We start from the raw sequence: 17,871 nt of genomic DNA, 5'->3' as shown, positions 1-17,871 counted from the left end.
CCACGGCTTGTTACTGTTTGTTTAGGTTTCCACTCTACTAACTTTTTAACATTAAGTTAGTTAATTTAATTATCATTTTCGACCCAAAAACAAAAGTTTCGTAATCAACGCGTCAAGTGCTACACTCTCCGCCACCCAAAAATACAAAAACACGGTAATTTCCTACAATTAGTACATTTTTAACATTAAGTTAATTAATTTAATTATCATTTGCGGCCCAAAAAAATTGTTTCGTAATCTACGCGTCAAGTGCTACATTCTCCGCCACCCAAAAATACAAAACCACGGTAATTCCCTAAAATTAGTACATTTTTAACATTAAGTTAATTAATTTAATTATCATTTGCGGCCCAAAAAAAATTAGTTTCGTAATCTACGCGTCAACTGCTACATTCTCCGCCACCCAAAAATACAAAAACACGGTAATTCCCTAAAATTATTACATTTTTAACATTAAGTTAATTAATTTAATTATCATTTGCGGCCCCAAAAAAAATTAGTTTCGTAATCTACGCGTCAAGTGCTACATTCTCCACCAAAAAAAAACACGAAATTACATGAGGCCGCTGTAGTGCAATTTTGCCGATTCTTCTTAGGTGAAAGTTGAATTTAGTTCTAGCTCGTCGCATCGCGACGGTGGCGCCCCCTGGATTGTGGCAATTTTTCTTATGGAAACCGTGTGTAGTCAGAAGTAATAAATAAGTATGGCACTTTCTTATCGAAACCGTGTATGGTCAGAATTAATAAATAGGTGTGGCACTTTCTTATCGAAACCGTATATGGTAAGAAGTAACAAATAAGTGTGGCACTTTCTTATCGAAACCGTGTATGGTCAGAAGTAAAAAATATGTGTGGCACTTACTTATCGAAGCCGTGTATGGTCAGAAGTAATAAATAAGTGTGGCACTTTCTTATCGAAACCATGTGTGGTCAGAAGTAACAAATAAGTGTGGCACTTTCTTATCGAAACCGTGTATGGTCAGAAGTAACAAATAAATGTGGCACTTTCTTATCGAAACCGTGTGTGGTCAGAAGTAAAAAATAAGTGTATCACTTACTTACCGAAGCCGTGTATGGTCAGAAGTAATAAATAAGTGTGGCACTTTCTTATCGAAACCGTGTGTGGTCAGAAAAAAGAAGTCGTTTATGTGTGGCACGAAATAATATTTTCGCCTTCTTGGCGAGCTTGAATAGTTTGTATAGTTGGTCCAGAGATTTTCCGCCCCCTCACGCGTGCCGTTAATTTCCGTACTCTCGGACCAACCCCCTTAAAGGGAGAGTGACCGAAAAAAAGTTGGTCTCATTTGATAGAACTTTTTGACGCGCACGCAGTGCCGTTAATTTCCGCCCCCTCCGACCAACCCCCTTAAAGGGAGAGTGACCGAAAAAAACAAGTTGGTCTCATTCGATAGAACTCTTTGACGCGTACGCAGTGCCGTTAATTTCCGCCCCCTCCGACAAACCCCCTTAAAGGGAGAGTCACCGAATGGTACGATATCGTACGCCACGAAAATTGTAATACGCCCTAAAAATTGAGATGAAATCATCGCACAGAGCCACTGATGCGTCTTCAACTGATTTCCTATTTTCCGTAAAATTACATTCATGGGTATTTTTTGATGCATTTGCGAATTTACATGGCCTCAACAGCTTTTGTAATGGTTTGCCCACCCGGGTATCCTGAGGGTGGGCGGTGGCCACTCTTTAACATAGGATGGCAATTTTTATATCAAACGATTGGAAATCACATGGCCTAAGCAGCTTTTGTATTAGTTTGCCTGCCTGTGTCTTTAAGGGTGTATGGGTTATTGGGTTTGCCCACCCGAATACGCCGATGTGGAACTAATATTACTGACTTGTTATTACTCTTAAAGATCAAGATGGCGAGTCACCGTCTACATTTCAATTTCTTTGTCCATTAGAAAAATGTCAATTATTTTAAAGCATTTAAAAACTTTTAAAATTCTAGTTTAATTTTTTTGGCCACCTTTCAAATTACCTATTAAGCCGTCACTGAAAATCAAATGGACCACTTGGAAAGAAATGAAGCTAAATGTTTTGAGACAAAATTGAAAATTCAAATATGGTCAAAAAGGGAATATAACGTCAACACGTTATTTGTGGAAGATCCCGTCACAATTTGAGCAAGAATTCACGAAGTAGCGCCAAAATATTTAAACCCATACGAAGAAGCATGCAATGTTGGAAATGTTGGTGTTCCACACCTAATACCCGAGTTTTAATAACATATCATGTAATTTACGACTCAGGTAACACAGCAAATTCAGCTCGGCATTAGACATAAATAAGTCTTCGATTCAATTAAACTTCTCTTGATCGTGGTATTTTTTATTGTTTTGTTAACTACCGGTGCCCGGGTATCAAATTGATTTGATAGGACAACAGGACCTAGACAGTGGTGTAGCGCAGTGGCGTAGCTGAGAGGCCCCCCCACAAAAATCTCTATGGGGCCCCCCTTTTAATGTTTTTATGGTTAGCGGGGCCCCCCGAAGCTCGAGCCCCCCCCCCGTGCCGCGGGCCCTGTGTACCATCAGCTACGCCACTGGTGGAGAGCCCAAAATCTGCAGGTACGCTATTTTGCCTAGGACCCGATTTCCGAGAATGAAATTATCTTTGATCTAGTAAAATTGAAAATTCGCCTAGAACCCCCACCACATTCATATCTAAATCTGTGAAATTCAATTTCTACGTGGCTTATGGTCATCTTAGATTTTTCTATGCCTCGCACCAAGAGGAGCCGGGTTCGATCCCAGCTTGTGGCACAGTGTGAAAACTCGGAACAACTCCTTCTGCGTTGATTTTACAAGTTCTCCTTCCACTGGTTAAAGGGGTTTTCCCACGAGTTCTTCAGTTTCCCTTTCCATAAAAACTTGTTGGGGCTAACGGTAATAGTGAGTGTAGGGAGCTGTTGGCTCGCGTGACATGAAGGGCTTGCCCTCACCCTCCTACGCATTGTAGCCCGGCCACCTTAATTTATGGCTATAAACGTCGCTTGATGACTTAGGCATAAGGTGGTGCCTTAGGTATTAGCCTAGCTGATTATTATTATAATCATTAAATTTCAATGAAACTAACGGTGGCTATTAGAGTGGAACGCTGTCGTTTGAATTTTAGAGGTTTCCCGAGATGCGGGTCACTCTTTTGCAGGGTGTTCTAATAATCATGATTTAAAATTTAATAATGTATTAATAATTTTTAATTTTTGTACAGCCAAAGCTAAAGATTTAATTTTAACTATATTTAATCATGATTTAGTTATGTGATGGTGTCCTAATAATCAATGAAGTGATCTGCTCCTCGGATTTCCCTTTGGAAATAGTTCTGAAAAAGTGCGAAAATATTTAAGAGTAGTTACTGAATTTTTACCCATATTTTTGTAAACGTCGGTGCGGTCCTTGAAAATAAATTATGAATATTATTTAAGCCTAACACCTCGCTCTCTCGGCCAATAAACTTCAAATATTTACTAAATTCAGTAAATATCCAAAAACGGCAATGAAAATTAATAAATGGAAATATTACCCTCCATAATTTGAATTTATAGACGCTAAATGACCTGGAGCTCGGTTAAAAATGAAATAACAATTTCAATTGTGTTTGCATAGAACCACCTATATTACCGCTGTCGATTATTACGCTCACAAACTTGTACCATAAAATTTAAGATCTTAATTATTTTCCCTGCCCAATTGGTGCTGTGTGCTTTAGTAATTTAAACAAAAAAAAATAAAGGGCCCAAAAATTGAACTTTGCACAGGGCCCAAGAAAAGCTAGTTACGGCACTGGCTATATGGTACATTTTACAAGCCCTGGATATTAAGTGTTGTTAGACATGGAAGGGTGGGACGGGAATGACCCCTATTTACCTAAATTACTAATATATTTCAAAAAAGATGTTAATTTGTTCAGTCAAGAGCTGCGTTATTTAAAACATATGCTTCAATATTCTATACATTTTTCATTTATCTTTAATGCCAAAATTCCTAAATACAAATTTACCTACTTCATAATTTATTTCTACAGGATAATTAGAATTATCATCTTAGAAATATCACAAACAAATGTCCCAACTACCACTGATTCTGTAAGGGTGGATTAACTCTTTTTAATTTCCGGCTTAAGAAACGAATTTAAAACTTGGTAAAGGCTTTTCCGTTTTTTGGTTCTTATTTACCATTTTTTTTATTGAAATTACATGCTACAGACTTATTTTTCGTTTTAGATTTGATATTTAAATAATAGCTATATTGAGTTTATGCATCTTTCTCACTTTCAAAGCTGTTAATATCCATAATAGATCGCAAAGACGTTTCAGCGGTTATATTGGCTGCCATTTTCCCGTGTTTCTATACATTTCCACGAGGTGCCTATCTTGGTGTTACTCCCGTGATAGGGGGCCAGAACTGTAATCCCGCTTAGTCTTGTCCCTCTCTCTCTCTCTCTGGTAAGTCAAATGCGCCCACAGTGGGCTCTATGGCTCTATGATAACTTCCCCTAATCTAATTCTGACAACGCCCGAACGAATCATAATATGTTGTCAGAAGTGCCCGTTTGTTTACTTCTCAACTTCACTCGCCTTTGAAAATAGCTTTTCCCTTTTTAATTCAGTTTTCTTTCTGCCGTCGCTAAGCCTTTCCGTGCCCACTTGACCACCACTGGCCCAGAGCTTTTTGTGCCTGATTTGCATAACCCTGCTGCCTCCTGGGCCAACTACAAACCTCGCTTTAAGATGTATGCCACCGCCACCAAGCTATCTGATGCTTCCACGTCTCATGCTGTTCAGGTTGCCAATTTCTTGTATTTTGTTGGCCCTGCTGCTCACCAACTCTATGAAGCTTTGTATATATCCGTTCCTAACGGGCAAGAACTGACTTTGGATCTCATTTTCCGAGCCTTTGATGACTACTACGCCCCGTACAAGAATATTATTGCTGCGCAGTACGACTTAATGGCCTTAAACAACAACCTAACTGTTGTTGCTTAGGGTCAATCTTAACACAACACGATCGCAATGGCAAAGAATACATTGTAGCATTTGCAAGTCGTTCAATTACTGTCACCGAAAAACGATAATCTCAAATAGAGCGAGAAGCGCTCGCCATTGTCTTTGGATGCGAACATTTTGACCTATACCTCAATGGTTAAGTTTTCCACGTTCTCAACGACCACAACCCACTTGTCACAATCTTCAACAACCCACGCACTCTTACTTCTTCCCGAATACAAAGATGGATTCTCAGACTTGAGCACTATCAATTTGTCACAGAACACCAACCCGGAAAAACCAACCCAGCCGACTACTTGTCACGTCATCCAACTGCCATACTAGCGATAGAAGATCAGTTTTCAATAGTTTCATCGATATCCTCTTCTGGCGCAATCGCCTTTACTGTGGTACAAAAAGAATCATTAAACGACGTTGTACTACGGAAAATCAAAGAAGCACTCCACAATGCCAATCTGTGGGATAATACCGTATTCACCGAAGACAACCTCAAGATTTGGAATGCCTACAAAACTATTCGTCACGAATTAACTGAAGACCATGGAGTCATACTTCGAGGCGACCGAATTGTTTTACCTTGTAACTTGATAAATGAAGCTATCACCATAGCTCACGAAGGTCACCCAGGGCTGGTACGAACTAAGCAAGCACTTCGTGATAAAGTCTGGTTTCCCTATTTAAATCACAAGGTAAAAAAACATATCGATTCTTGCATAGCATGTCAAGCCACCGTTCACCATCAGCAACACCAGCCCACAGTTATGACCCCACTACCAGACCATCCGTGGCATTCAGTGGCCATCGATTATTTTGGACCCACTCCAAGAGGGGATTACATTTTGGTCATCGCCGATGAATATAGTAGATACCCGATAACGGTAGCTGTATCCAGTACATCACATGCACCCGCAGTGAAATCGCTTACAAATGTATTCTCGATGTTTGGAATAATAAAGAAGGTTAAAACAGACAATGGTCCTCCGTTCAATGGGGATGAATTCACAAGCTTTTCGAAAAAATTGGGATTCATTCAACACAAAATAACCCCGCGATGGCCTCAGGCAAATGGGATAATCGAACGACAAATGCCCATGCTGGCTAAAGTAATTCGAACTGCCATCATCGACCAAACCAACTGGCACGATATTCTTCCAGATTTTCTCATGAATTTTAGGGCAACGACGCATCCAACAACCGGAAAACCACCCGCTACCCTTTTTTATAATCGGAACATAAATACGAAATTACCTGGTATAATAAAGTCATCACCAACTCTAGACCCTGCTGCTAGAAACACCGATGGAAAGAATAAGGCTCGAATGAAAGAAAGGGCTGACGAAAATTGAGGGTCTACGTCACATGCTTTTCACCTCGGTGACAGAGTTCTCCCCAAACTCATTCAACGAAACAAATTTGATCCATTTTACGATATTCAACCGTGGGAAATCATCGAAATTAGGGGGTCAAGCATCACAATTGGGAATCACGGGAAACGACTAGTTCGAAACTGCTCATTGCTGAAACCTCTACCGCCCAGTTACCACGCTCAAAAGAAACCTTCACCATCTGACATATATCAAAACCAATATGATACAACTAGTAGGCCAAACCAAAATCCTCTACAAAGTCTACAAAGACCACGAATACAACCAATTCAAGGAGAAAATTCAGGAGCTGGAAGCCATCAAAGAAACAGTACACCTGAAATACAACAAACACAAACAGAGGAATTGAGTTACGGCCCAGGAATAATATCAAGCCACCAGTTTGTTTTATACCATTGCACTAATTTGTCTCCACTAACGATTAACCTTATTTTATTCTAATTTTCCTTTTTACCTCTTGCAAAGGGAGGAATGTAATGGTCTCGGTTTTTTACATTTATATTCATCATAGAAATCTTATAACATAGAATGATTCCGTATAAATACAAAATGGGCCAATTACATTTTCGGAGGTTTCATCATTATCAGCCAATCACGATTCAAAGAGTGACTACGGCAACGACTCGTTGCCATCTAGTTTGAGTTACTGAAAATAATAATTCGATTATGGATTACGTCACCTTAAGAACCCGCATTTGATTGGCCCACGTCAATCGAGTCACGGCCCCCTGCACGCGCTCACGTGAGCGCGTGCATGGGGCCGTGAACGAGTTTCATGTATTTTTTAAACATGGTAGACTGTTTCTTTACTCGTAAAGATTTTTCTCTTATATGCAAACGTATTGCGTGGTTGGTTGTTAAGGCTCCTCGATGTTTCATTTCCACATGTAGAAAACGATTTGTGGTGGACGGTAATGTGTCGTTGTACAGGTAAAAGTTTGGGTTTCCTTAAGCCTCGGGGCAATTTGAAATGTTAACAAACGGCGGGCTTTCAAATTGATGATTTAGTAAAAATTACTTCAGGAAGTTCAGTGAGCCTAGTGGAACAACAACTCAGGACTATAATTACTGCAATATCCGTTTTTTTAAAAACACTTTATTTAGCGTTGTAAATATCGGTCTTCGTTGAGTACTATCTCTTATGTTGTTTAACAGTGGAATGTTGAATTTAAGCAAAGTGCGAGACATTTATCTTAGCTAAGCTTCTAAGAGAAAAAGCATATTATTAATAGAAGGTAATGATTTGAAAAATAAGACAATTATCAGTGTGATTGCTGCTGTTTAATTCAATGACTGTCGTCAATTCGTCATAAGTGTCATTCTTTAGTGTAATGTATTTTTTCTGGGATATAATTACTCTTTCATAAGGTTTTTGTTTATCTAAGTTTCTACAAACATAATAATAAATATAATATTACTAACTTTAAATGTGAAATAAATTTAAATACAAAGGTTAATACTAAGGACCTTCAGTAACTGCTTCTCCCAAAACTGCCATTGACATTGCCTGCTATTTTAAAAGTTAGGCCTATGTCAGGCCTAGGCTTAAATATTTTCAAAGTGAACCTAAACGAAATCTTATTTATCTTCCTCACAATGGCATTTAAATATTCCTTATAATAAGTAAATATGACACCAAAACTTAAAGTTAAATCTTAACACTATTATTAAATAAAAATTCAAAAACATTGAAGTGGTTCATGTGAAAAACTCCAGCAAAAACCTATGGGAATTCTGCGAGCTTGGATAGGATGGATCCTGTAAAAATCGTCTGAGCTTCTACTATTTTTAACCGCCATGTTATGGCGCTAGCGGCTGGCCGTAGTCAATGAATAGCCGCTGATTGTCTGAAGCTTAAGCAAAGACTATATAATCATTAGTCGTTGCTACAAACTGTCTTCGCGTCAGGTTCTCCTGTAGACGGGAGCATTCTAGGTAGGAGTATAAGATTTCTATGATATTCATATACCACAAAATTGGAATATTTAAAAAAGCGCGTTTTGTGACACCATCAGGACGGTGCAGAAGTTTTCACGGGTCCGTCTTCTTCAAGTTTAATCGTTCTGATTTGCACCCCCCCTCGAGCCTCTCCGATGGCACCCCCTGCTGCCCTGGTACCCGGGGCGGACCGCCCCCTCCCCTTAGGCCGCCACTGCATGGGTGTCCCTAACGATGACCTGCGTAAACGTATCCTCGCTAAACTTAAGGTCATCCTTGACGAGGTCGTTTCCATGTGCCCAGCCAAAGAGGCCTCCCCTCGTCACGCTACCACGATTGCTCTAGTGCAGCCCACACCTGCTCCGGCTGATCATTCTGCTGCTGATGTCTCCCTCAATGCCATCCACAATTCCGCCTATTCACGGACTCCACCACATCCCGCCGGTGGTTCCCATTTTCGGGGCAGTACTGGAGGTCCGCCTGCTCCACTTTTCGGCCTTCGTCCTTTGGTTCCTCATCCTCGGCATGCTCACCCTCCTCTCCACCCTACTTATGGCAATTGTGGTACTTTTCATCACTCCTTTCACCAATGCCCCGCTGCTCAGGCGATATGCTATAACTGCCAACGAAGGGGTCATTTGGCTAGTTTCTGCCGTTACGCAAGTCGTTCTGCACACGAACTTACCGCCGCCACTCCTTAATCGCCTTACTACTTCCCTCATGATACTAACCAAGCTCAGGTAGCCTCCTACTCCGATCCCTCCTCCTAGGTGTGTGGTGATTCGTCTTACTATCCGGGTGCTTCATCCCATCTCGACCACTACTCTGACTCTTATTCCGCGGACCATGTTCCCTCACCGGATCGCAACCTCGATGCTCAAGTCCATTCCATCACCGCTACTTCAAACTTCACTGCCGACATCCCTGACGAATGGTATGACCGTACGGTGTACCTCACAAACATACCAGTTTTCAAACTGCACAGGGGTCCCAGGTGAACATCATTCCGCAAAGTGTATATGAGACTCTGTCTGTTAAACCTCCCAACACCTTTTAGGGTGCACAATTTCTTCGTACTAAGGCCACTCTGTCCCTATCTTGGGGGTCATCCATCTCCACTGTGCATTCACGTCGTTTCTATGTCACCCCGAATCCCACCAATCGACTCCAATCTTGGGTGCCCGTTCCACTATGGAGTTGGGTTTCATAGTCCGTGTACAAGCGGCTTCCGTGCCACCTGCTGTGCTTTCCACCGCAATCTGTCACAATGACTCCGCCGTTGTACAGTCAGCCAAAGAGATCCTTCACGAGTACTCCGACTGTTTCGATGTCATTGGCAAACTCCATGGGAAGCACTCCATCCAACTCAAACCCCACGGACGTACCATTCCTCAAGCCTACCATGACAAGGTCCTCCCCTCCACTTCAAGTACCATTGCACCAACATATCATGCCACATCAATCTTATATAACACCTGAATCTCAAAGCATTAACATACGGTACGCAATACCGCTACCGACGACACCGCACCAAACTGTTCCCACATGACCACCGGCCCCTTCACAGCCTGTCCGCTCTCCAGATTATCCCATTATTATTATTAATGAAGGGGTGAAGGGCTAAGGAAATGCCCGTTCGCGCACGTCGACCGGAGGTCCATTGTGCAAACCCGAACCTTAAGACTTAAAAAGTCCAATATCCGACACAAAATGGAGAATCCTCTTGGCCGGCATATTATAGAAATCAGAAGTTTCCAGTTGATGCATACCAAGATGCTCGAATCTTTTGGCTGCGTAGTAATCGCACCTACAAAGCACATGAGAGGCGGTTTCCTCCTCAGCCTGACATGCCCTACAGATTGGATCATCACTGATTCCAATCAGGTGAAGATGTCTGTTAAGGAGACAATGACCTGTTAGTAGGCCAACGACCAACCTGATATTAGATTTGGAAAGCGAGAGCAGCTCTTTGGCTCTCTGCCTAGAGGGGCCCGAGATAAACTCTTTAGCCTGCCTTTGGCCATCCATCTCAAGCCAAAGCTTGAGTTGACGGTCAGTCATGGAGTTAGAGATAAGGCCGCGAACTATTCTTAATTAAGCTAAGGTGTGAGGTATCGTGTTGAGGGCTGAGTGGTACCGGGGAAGCGTAAATACGGTATCATGAGCGATCCCCTCGGGGCACCAGGCGACACCCCGTTGTATTTTAGCCTTCCGCCCGGACAGAGGATTAAGGGCGGCGACTTTTTACTTTCCTCTTTTCTCGTGGGACCAAATATGGAAACACAAAAAAACAAACAAAAAAAACAAAAACTGGGCAAGGGTTCGAAAGAACCCGGCCTTAAGCAAGGGGAGGGTTCGAAAGGACCCGACCCAAAGCAAAGGGGAGGGTTCGAAAGGACCCAACGCAAAGCAAGGGGAGGGTTCGAAAGGACCCAACCCAAAGCAAGGGTAGGGTTCGAAAGGACCCAACCCAAAGCAAGGGGCGGGTTCATCATTGGATGTTACCCCCCCCCTGTTTCTAACCTTAAGGGTGAACTTACCCCTACAAGAACCCGGCCTAGCCTTCAAGGGTCTGCCTCTGTCAAGAACCAGTCGGTGAAGCAAGGGATCAAGGGGGATAAGCCCCCTCAATAAAACTCAAAAGCGGAATCGACGCCGCAGGGAAAGATTGATGCAGGAGGAGGTCTCTGGTAAGGACGACCCACCGCCATCACTTTTAAAACGTTCCAGGGAAAATGACTAACCCGATTCCCAGTCTCAGGTTTCCAAAAAGGTGAAGTCTCACGACCAAACCTATAGTGAAACCTTAAGCTCCACAAAGATGGACATCGTTAAAGAAGGCTATCCTGTGAAGACCATCTCCGCAGAGGAAATGGGCACCATCTAGCGTGAGATCCTGAAACGGATAGATGGGTCACCTTCGGGAAACCCTCTACCTCGTTTTGGGAACTTTCAGCTGGTAGGGATGCGTTTACAGTGGATTGGTTGGTGGGAGGATTTGACCAGAAGGAATTGGTCTCCGGGGGGTTACGGCTTTTAGTAATGAAGGCCGTCGACCTACCGAAGCCCTTCAAGGTAGCCTTCCGCACCAAGGACGTCTACACCAAGGATGGCAACGTCTTCCTTCGTAGACTCAGGACCTACAACAACGCGCTAAATACGCAATGTTGGAAGGTCGTAAATAAAGCCGATGAGCCGACTGCCATCCGCTGGATCTTCCAGGTGGATGGAGAGTCGGTTAAGGCTATCAAGGAGGCAGGACACCGAGCTTTAACGGGTCTGGACAGTGGTATCTTTAAGATACTTCATGAACCTGACCCGACAGCTCCGGTGGATCCTGTAAAGGAGGGTGGTTCAGTCGAACCCTCTGCCTTGGAGATCTCAAGGATGGAAGATGAGGCTCAAGCTGGCGGGGACTCCGGAGAGGACATTCCAATGGAAGATACTCTCGTGGAGGAGCTAAAGGCCTTTGACTTGTCTTACACCGACGAGATTTAAGAGGTTGCACCACTGGAGGGTGCAACAGGGGGGCAGGCTAGGGATGTAAGTCAGAGCGGTGGGTGTGTTGGGGTTTCCTTCCGCTCTCAATGCACACCTCCAGGGATATTGCCACGGTAAAGCTCATCACGGATGGTGGGGAGGTTACTATGGCATCGGCATACCTACCGTACGACGATGCTCTCCCCCCCCCCTCACAGGGGGTGACCAGATTTTTCAACTACTGTGAGAGTTCGGGGAGGAGGCTGGTCATCGGTTGCCATGCTAATGCGCACCATGAAATCTGGGGCAGCACAGACTGCAACCAGCGTGATAACGACTTAATGGAATATCTGGTTAGTACCAGACTTCAAATTTTGAATAAGAACAATGTACCAACTTTTGTTACTTCTAACAGAAGTGAGGTCATTGATCTCACACTGTGTACAGTAAATGTCACAGATAAAATCAAGAACTGGCATGTGTCTAACGAACCGTCTTTGTCGGATCACAGACACATTTGCTTTAATATTCTGGTCAAACCTGTATGGGCTTGTACCGCTATTCGTAACCCTAGGGGCACAGATTGGTCCGGTTACAGGGAAGACCTAAGCTTCTTCCTTAAGAGTGATAAGCCACGGCTGTCATCGGTGTTGGATTTTGATTTGGCTGTTGAACGCGTTCAACAGTCCATTATCGACTCCTATCACCGCAACTGTCCGGCAAAGCCTGCCAACCGGCCAAGGCTAGTGCCATGGTGGAACAACGAGATTGGCAGGCTGCGCAAAGAAACTCGTAGGCTCTTTAATAGGGCAAAGAAGGGGGGTGATTGGGATGCCTATAAACGCACCCTCACCACCTACCACAAGTCTATCCGCGATGCCAAGAAAGCTTCACGGAGATACTTCTGTGAGAACATAGCGGATGTTCCCAGTACGGCCAAATTAATGAAAATTTTGGCACACGATAATACTAAGCATCTTGACACCATTAAGTTGAAAGATGGTAGTTTTTCCACGTCCGGTAAGGACACTCTAACACATATGTTAGATGTACACTTTCCGGACTCTAAGCTCACCAGCAATGGTAACACTGACACTCGCCCTTTGAGGATCAATCGAACCAAAAGGGAAGATTGGGCAGTGGCGAATAAGGTCGTCACGCATTCCAGACTTATATGGGCTGAAAAGTCATTTAAACCCTATAAGTCCCCGGGACCGGATGGGATTTTTCCTATCCTCTTACAGGAGGGCGTTGATATTCTATGCCCTATGCTGCTGAGAATCTACAGGGCTTGTATTGCTCTAGGGCATTTACCTAGCACCTGGAAGCATTCTCAAGCAATCTTCATACCTAAGCCTGGTAAATCTGATTACCTGGAAGCTAAGGCATTTAGGCCAATTAGTCTTACCTCTTTTCTCCTAGAGAGGAGGTTCTTTGCAACTCTCCTCTGTCGGCAGCGCAGCATGCCTACCAGAAGGGCAGGTCTACTGAGACCGCCCTGCATGGTATCAGCAGCTGCCTGGAAAAAGCAATTGAGCACAAGGAACTTGCGTTAGCAGTTTTTCTTGATGTTGAGGGAGCCTTTGATAAGATCTCCAGCGCAGTTATACTTAAGGCTGCGAAAAAGTTTGGTATCAATGACACATTGTGCCTTTGGATAAAATCTATGTTAACTGACCGGAAAGTGACATCCTCCTTGCTGGGTGACTCCCTTATGGTCTCCACCAGTCGTGGTTGCCCACAGGGGGGCGTTCTTTCTCCCCTTCTGTGGTGCCTGAACTCGTTCGGAGGTTGAACAGGGGAGGATGCCGCTGTTTCGGTTACGCCGATGATATTGCTATCATCATTACTGGGAAATTCCCGGTAATAGTGAAGGACGTAATGAGGAGGGCCCTAGCATCAGTTGAGAGCTGGTGGTGGGAGGTCAACCTCATGGTTAATCCTAATAAAACTGTCTTGGTTCCTTTTACTCGTAGAAGGATAAAAGGCATGTTTGAGGGTATTTCCTTATTTGGAAAGGACCTTGTGGAGAGCACCGAGGTGAAGTACCTCGGGGTCATCCTGGATAGCAAACTAACATGGAAACCACACCTTGACTACATAGTCAAGAGGGGCAAAATGTAATTTTGGAGAACTAGAAGTGCAGTTAGCAAGACCTGGGGCTTAAGCCCCAGGGCTGTGTACTGGCTGTACACCATGATCATCAGACCTATCCTGTCTTATGCAGCTGTGGTCTGGTGGCCAAGGGTTACTGTAAGGACTGTGCAGTTTGATCTGCGCACTTTGCAAAGGCTGGCTTGTGTCGGCATTATAGGAGAAATGAGAACAGCCCCAAGCGCTTCTCTGGAAATACTCCTGAATATGCTTCCTCTCCACCTTTTTATTGAGGAAGCTGCCCTTTTAGGTGCCTATAGGCTTAACCAAAATGGCTGGTGGAAGGCTAATAATTGGGAGCATAGCCACACCAAGCTCTTCCGAGATATTTCCAATCAGATGCCGATTTTAACAATGGGTTCTGATCTGATGGTTACTAAACTCCACTTTAGTAAACCTTTTGAGGTCAACTTCCCTAGCCGTGCGGAGTGGAGTCACTTGACCCTCGGTACCAGAGGAGAGATCGTCTGGTTCACTGATGGGTCTAAGACCCAATATGGCACTGGTGCGGGGATGTATTGCCTTACTAATAATTTTGCCTTTTATGAAAGCCTAGGGATACACACTAGTGTATTCCAGGCTGAAATTTTTGCCATTTGCTCCTGTGTTGCTTACTGTTTACATCAGGGGTATCATGGGAAGGTTATCCAGATTTATTCAGATAGCCAGGCTGCTCTTAAAGCTCTCAGCCAGTATAGTATTCTTTCTAAACTGGTTTTTAGCTGCTTAGATTTCCTCTGCACTCTTGAGTTGCACAATAAAGTTCAACTTTGTTGGATACCTGGGCATAAGGGGCATCTTGGGAACGCCTTGGCCAAGGAAGGTGCGAGGGCTGGGTTCATTGGTCCAGAACCTGCTCTCCCCATCTCCCGAGGACTTGTACGCGGCTTGATCTCCAAGTTTATGTCAGATCGTCAACTCAGACAATGGTCTGAAATTGAGGGTCAAAGGCAGGCCAAAGAGTTTACTCTTGGCCCTTCTAGGGAGAGAGCCAGAGAATTACTCTCGCTCTCTAGGTCCAGTATTAGGATTGTTACTGGCCTACTTACAGGCCACTGCCATCTAAACAGACATTTAACACTTATTGGGGTCAGTGATGACCCAATTTGCAGAGCTTGTCTAGCTGAGGAGGAAACTGCCTCACATGTACTCTGTAGCTGCGATTCCTATGCAGCCCAGAGGTTTGAGCATTTGGGTATGCATCAGTTGGAGACGTATGACGTCTCTAATATCACGGCCGGGCAGATTTTAAGCTTTATGTCGGCAATAGGACTTATTTAAGTCACCCAGTTTGGGGATGCACAATGGACCTTAGGTCGAAGTGTTTGGCTTGCCACCCCACTCAATAAAAATAATAATAATAATACATATAGACAACCAGGCAAAACCCCTTACAGAGAACCAAGCATAACAAGTGTCTGAATAAAGTGCTATTTACTACTGAATCGTAACTATAAATAATTATTATAACGCCTGAACGTATCTCAATAGGTTTTACAAAAATGTGAATGTATACTGTATAGCTAAATAAAATTGTCATTTATTAAATAACTAAGCTAAAAACGGCACTTGAACATAAAATATAATAAACCAAAATTACAAGTTTACTTATTATAGAATAATAGGTTTTAGACAACTAGTTTTTAATATAAACTTTTATTGTACCCAAAGAGGACTTTTAATTTTGGTTTATCCTATTAACTGTTGTCCCAGCTCAGCAAAGAAAAGAGAAGTTAAGGAATAAAAAAACATTTATTATACAAAGTTCTTAATTAGTTAGTGCAACCAATGCTTCAACCAGATTTCCATGGTGCTCTCTCAGCTTCAGCTCAGCAACAGTTCGGGGTACTTCCAGTTCATTCATCTAAAGAAATTAATGACTTTTGTGACATGAATCTTATAATATGATGATCTTGAACATAGGCTCCGATAACAAAACATTTTTTTCCCCCATTAATTCTTGTTCACAAGCACACAATACAAATAATAAAACTTACTATTAATTCAACATCATCTCTTTTTATAACAACTTTTGCTAATTCTTTTTGGCGGGCTGCCTTTTCAGCTGTTTCTTTTGAATGTTTATCTCCAAATATAGACATAGCCTAAAATTAAAAGAATAATACAAAAATTATTTTGCTTAAGTAAATGTGCATATATGAAAATTTCTGAATTAAAAATTAGCACCCATTCAACAAAACGATTAAAACCTACAGGAAAAATATATATTACATGCTATGTATTTTTAAGCATTACTAAACAGTTTGAAACATTTTCCAGAATACATGAGGTGTTTTGCCATGGAAGAAATGGCAGTGAACCTTTTGTTTTTATTAAAATCTTAATTTCATTAACAAGGAGACGACCCGAGGTGATAATCACCGATTTGGTTCAAACTCGGGTATAAAGTACACCTCCATGTACCTTAAAAAACCTGCAAGGGAAAAGTTGCGACGGGCTTTCATTTTGCCATGGCAACCGAAAACGTTTTTGACAACATGATTTGGGATTTTTCCATTGAAAATAACATGGGAATCTGAATGATTTTAAGGGTCCCCCCTGTGAAACCTTTTAAAAAATGAAAAATTTAGAAAATTACAAAAACGTTAAAAAAATTTAAATTGATTTTAAAAATAAATTTAATCAAGTTTAAATGCAATTTGGTCAATTGGGGGACCCTTAAAATCCTTCAGATTCCCATGATATTTCCAATGGAAATAATTCCAAATCATGTTGTCAAAAACGTTTTCGGTTGCCATGGGAAAACTAAAGCCCGTCGCAACTTTTCCCTCGCAGGTTTTTCAAGTTACCAGGAGGTGTACATTATACCCGACTTTGAACAAAATCGGTGATAATCACCTCGGGTCGTCTCCTTGTAAGTGACCTAATATCATCAATTAAAAAAAATAGGGAATTGGGCAAGCAAACAGTTATCACCTTGAGCCATTACACTGATTATAACATTAACCAGGTAATTGGTGAGATATTTAAAAATTAGACCTATAGAATAAAAGATTTATTCTTTGGTTACAATAAAAGCTAGGAACAAAAACCAAAACATGTTAGAATATTTTCAATGACCAGTTTATAGTTTAATTTAAAAAGGTTTCCAGGGTGAAATAACTCAATTATGCATTACAACCATCTCTTAAAATTGTTTTACTAAACAAAATAATAATAGGCGAAAACTATTTGCTGGCTTCGGGACGAAAAGAATACACCTTTTACCCAAAACTACCAACTTCTTCCATACAATAACAACCAAACTGTATTTCGAAGAAATTGAAGTTGCTCGTTATTTCCTAAAAATTACTCCAAAACTAGCTAATAGTTTTCGCCTAATGGTTGCTGTATCTAAGTGCAGAAACCAGATATTTATTGCAGCGCTAATTGGGGTGTTGTTACACTGAACTTCCTCGCATGGCCAAAATTGATCCTTCTTTCCCACTCATACCGAATGCTAGCTCACTTTGAAAGTAGGGTATTATACGGAACGTAGGGAAAAGCGAGCATTTTACGTGACTTATGGAAAGTGACGCATTTCATGTGACTTAAGGGGCCTGCAGCACTACCATTTCGAAAGTTGGACTGTCCATCAGAAAGCGAGACGCCTGGTTTGTGTTACTTTATCATAAGGATATAAGTAAGCCTTTGTATTTTTACACGTACTTTTAATATATCCTGCTCTCCAATTTCCTTTTCTTCGGCATAGTCAGTAACTTTTTCCAGATCTGCTGCTCCACTATCGTGTTTTGCAGCTTTCTTTTGGGGTTTTTCTTCCACTGAATTTCCATCATCAACTTCCAATTGATCCTGATCTAAATTGCTATCGTCTGCCATTTTGTGGAAATTTAGAGCAGCCGATATGTCCATAGAGATAGATGGATG

General features: G+C 42.2%; 1 protein-coding gene across 1 annotated transcript; it reads right to left on the bottom strand.

Annotated features, from left to right (window-relative positions):
- Nucleotides 1-15,716: 15,716 nt before the first annotated feature.
- On the bottom strand, nt 15,717-17,844 carry LOC149954399 (huntingtin-interacting protein K). The gene is made up of 3 exons (XM_090170330.1): nt 17,653-17,844; nt 15,981-16,088; nt 15,717-15,847 (listed from the first exon to the last, which is right to left on the bottom strand). The coding sequence occupies exons 1-3, from the start codon at nt 17,821-17,823 to the stop codon at nt 15,752-15,754; spliced, it is 375 nt and encodes a 124-aa protein (XP_090026456.1). The 5' UTR covers nt 17,824-17,844; the 3' UTR covers nt 15,717-15,751.
- Between the last annotated feature and the right edge of the window lie 27 nt (nt 17,845-17,871).

This window comes from Leiobunum rupestre, chromosome 3 (genome assembly GCF_980474605.1).
Source record: "Leiobunum rupestre chromosome 3, qqLeiRupe1.1.hap1, whole genome shotgun sequence".
In the NCBI taxonomy this organism is placed as follows: domain Eukaryota; kingdom Metazoa; phylum Arthropoda; class Arachnida; order Opiliones; family Sclerosomatidae; genus Leiobunum; species Leiobunum rupestre.
Note: the sequence above shows the minus strand (reverse complement) of the source record. Positions and strands in the feature narration are given on the sequence as shown.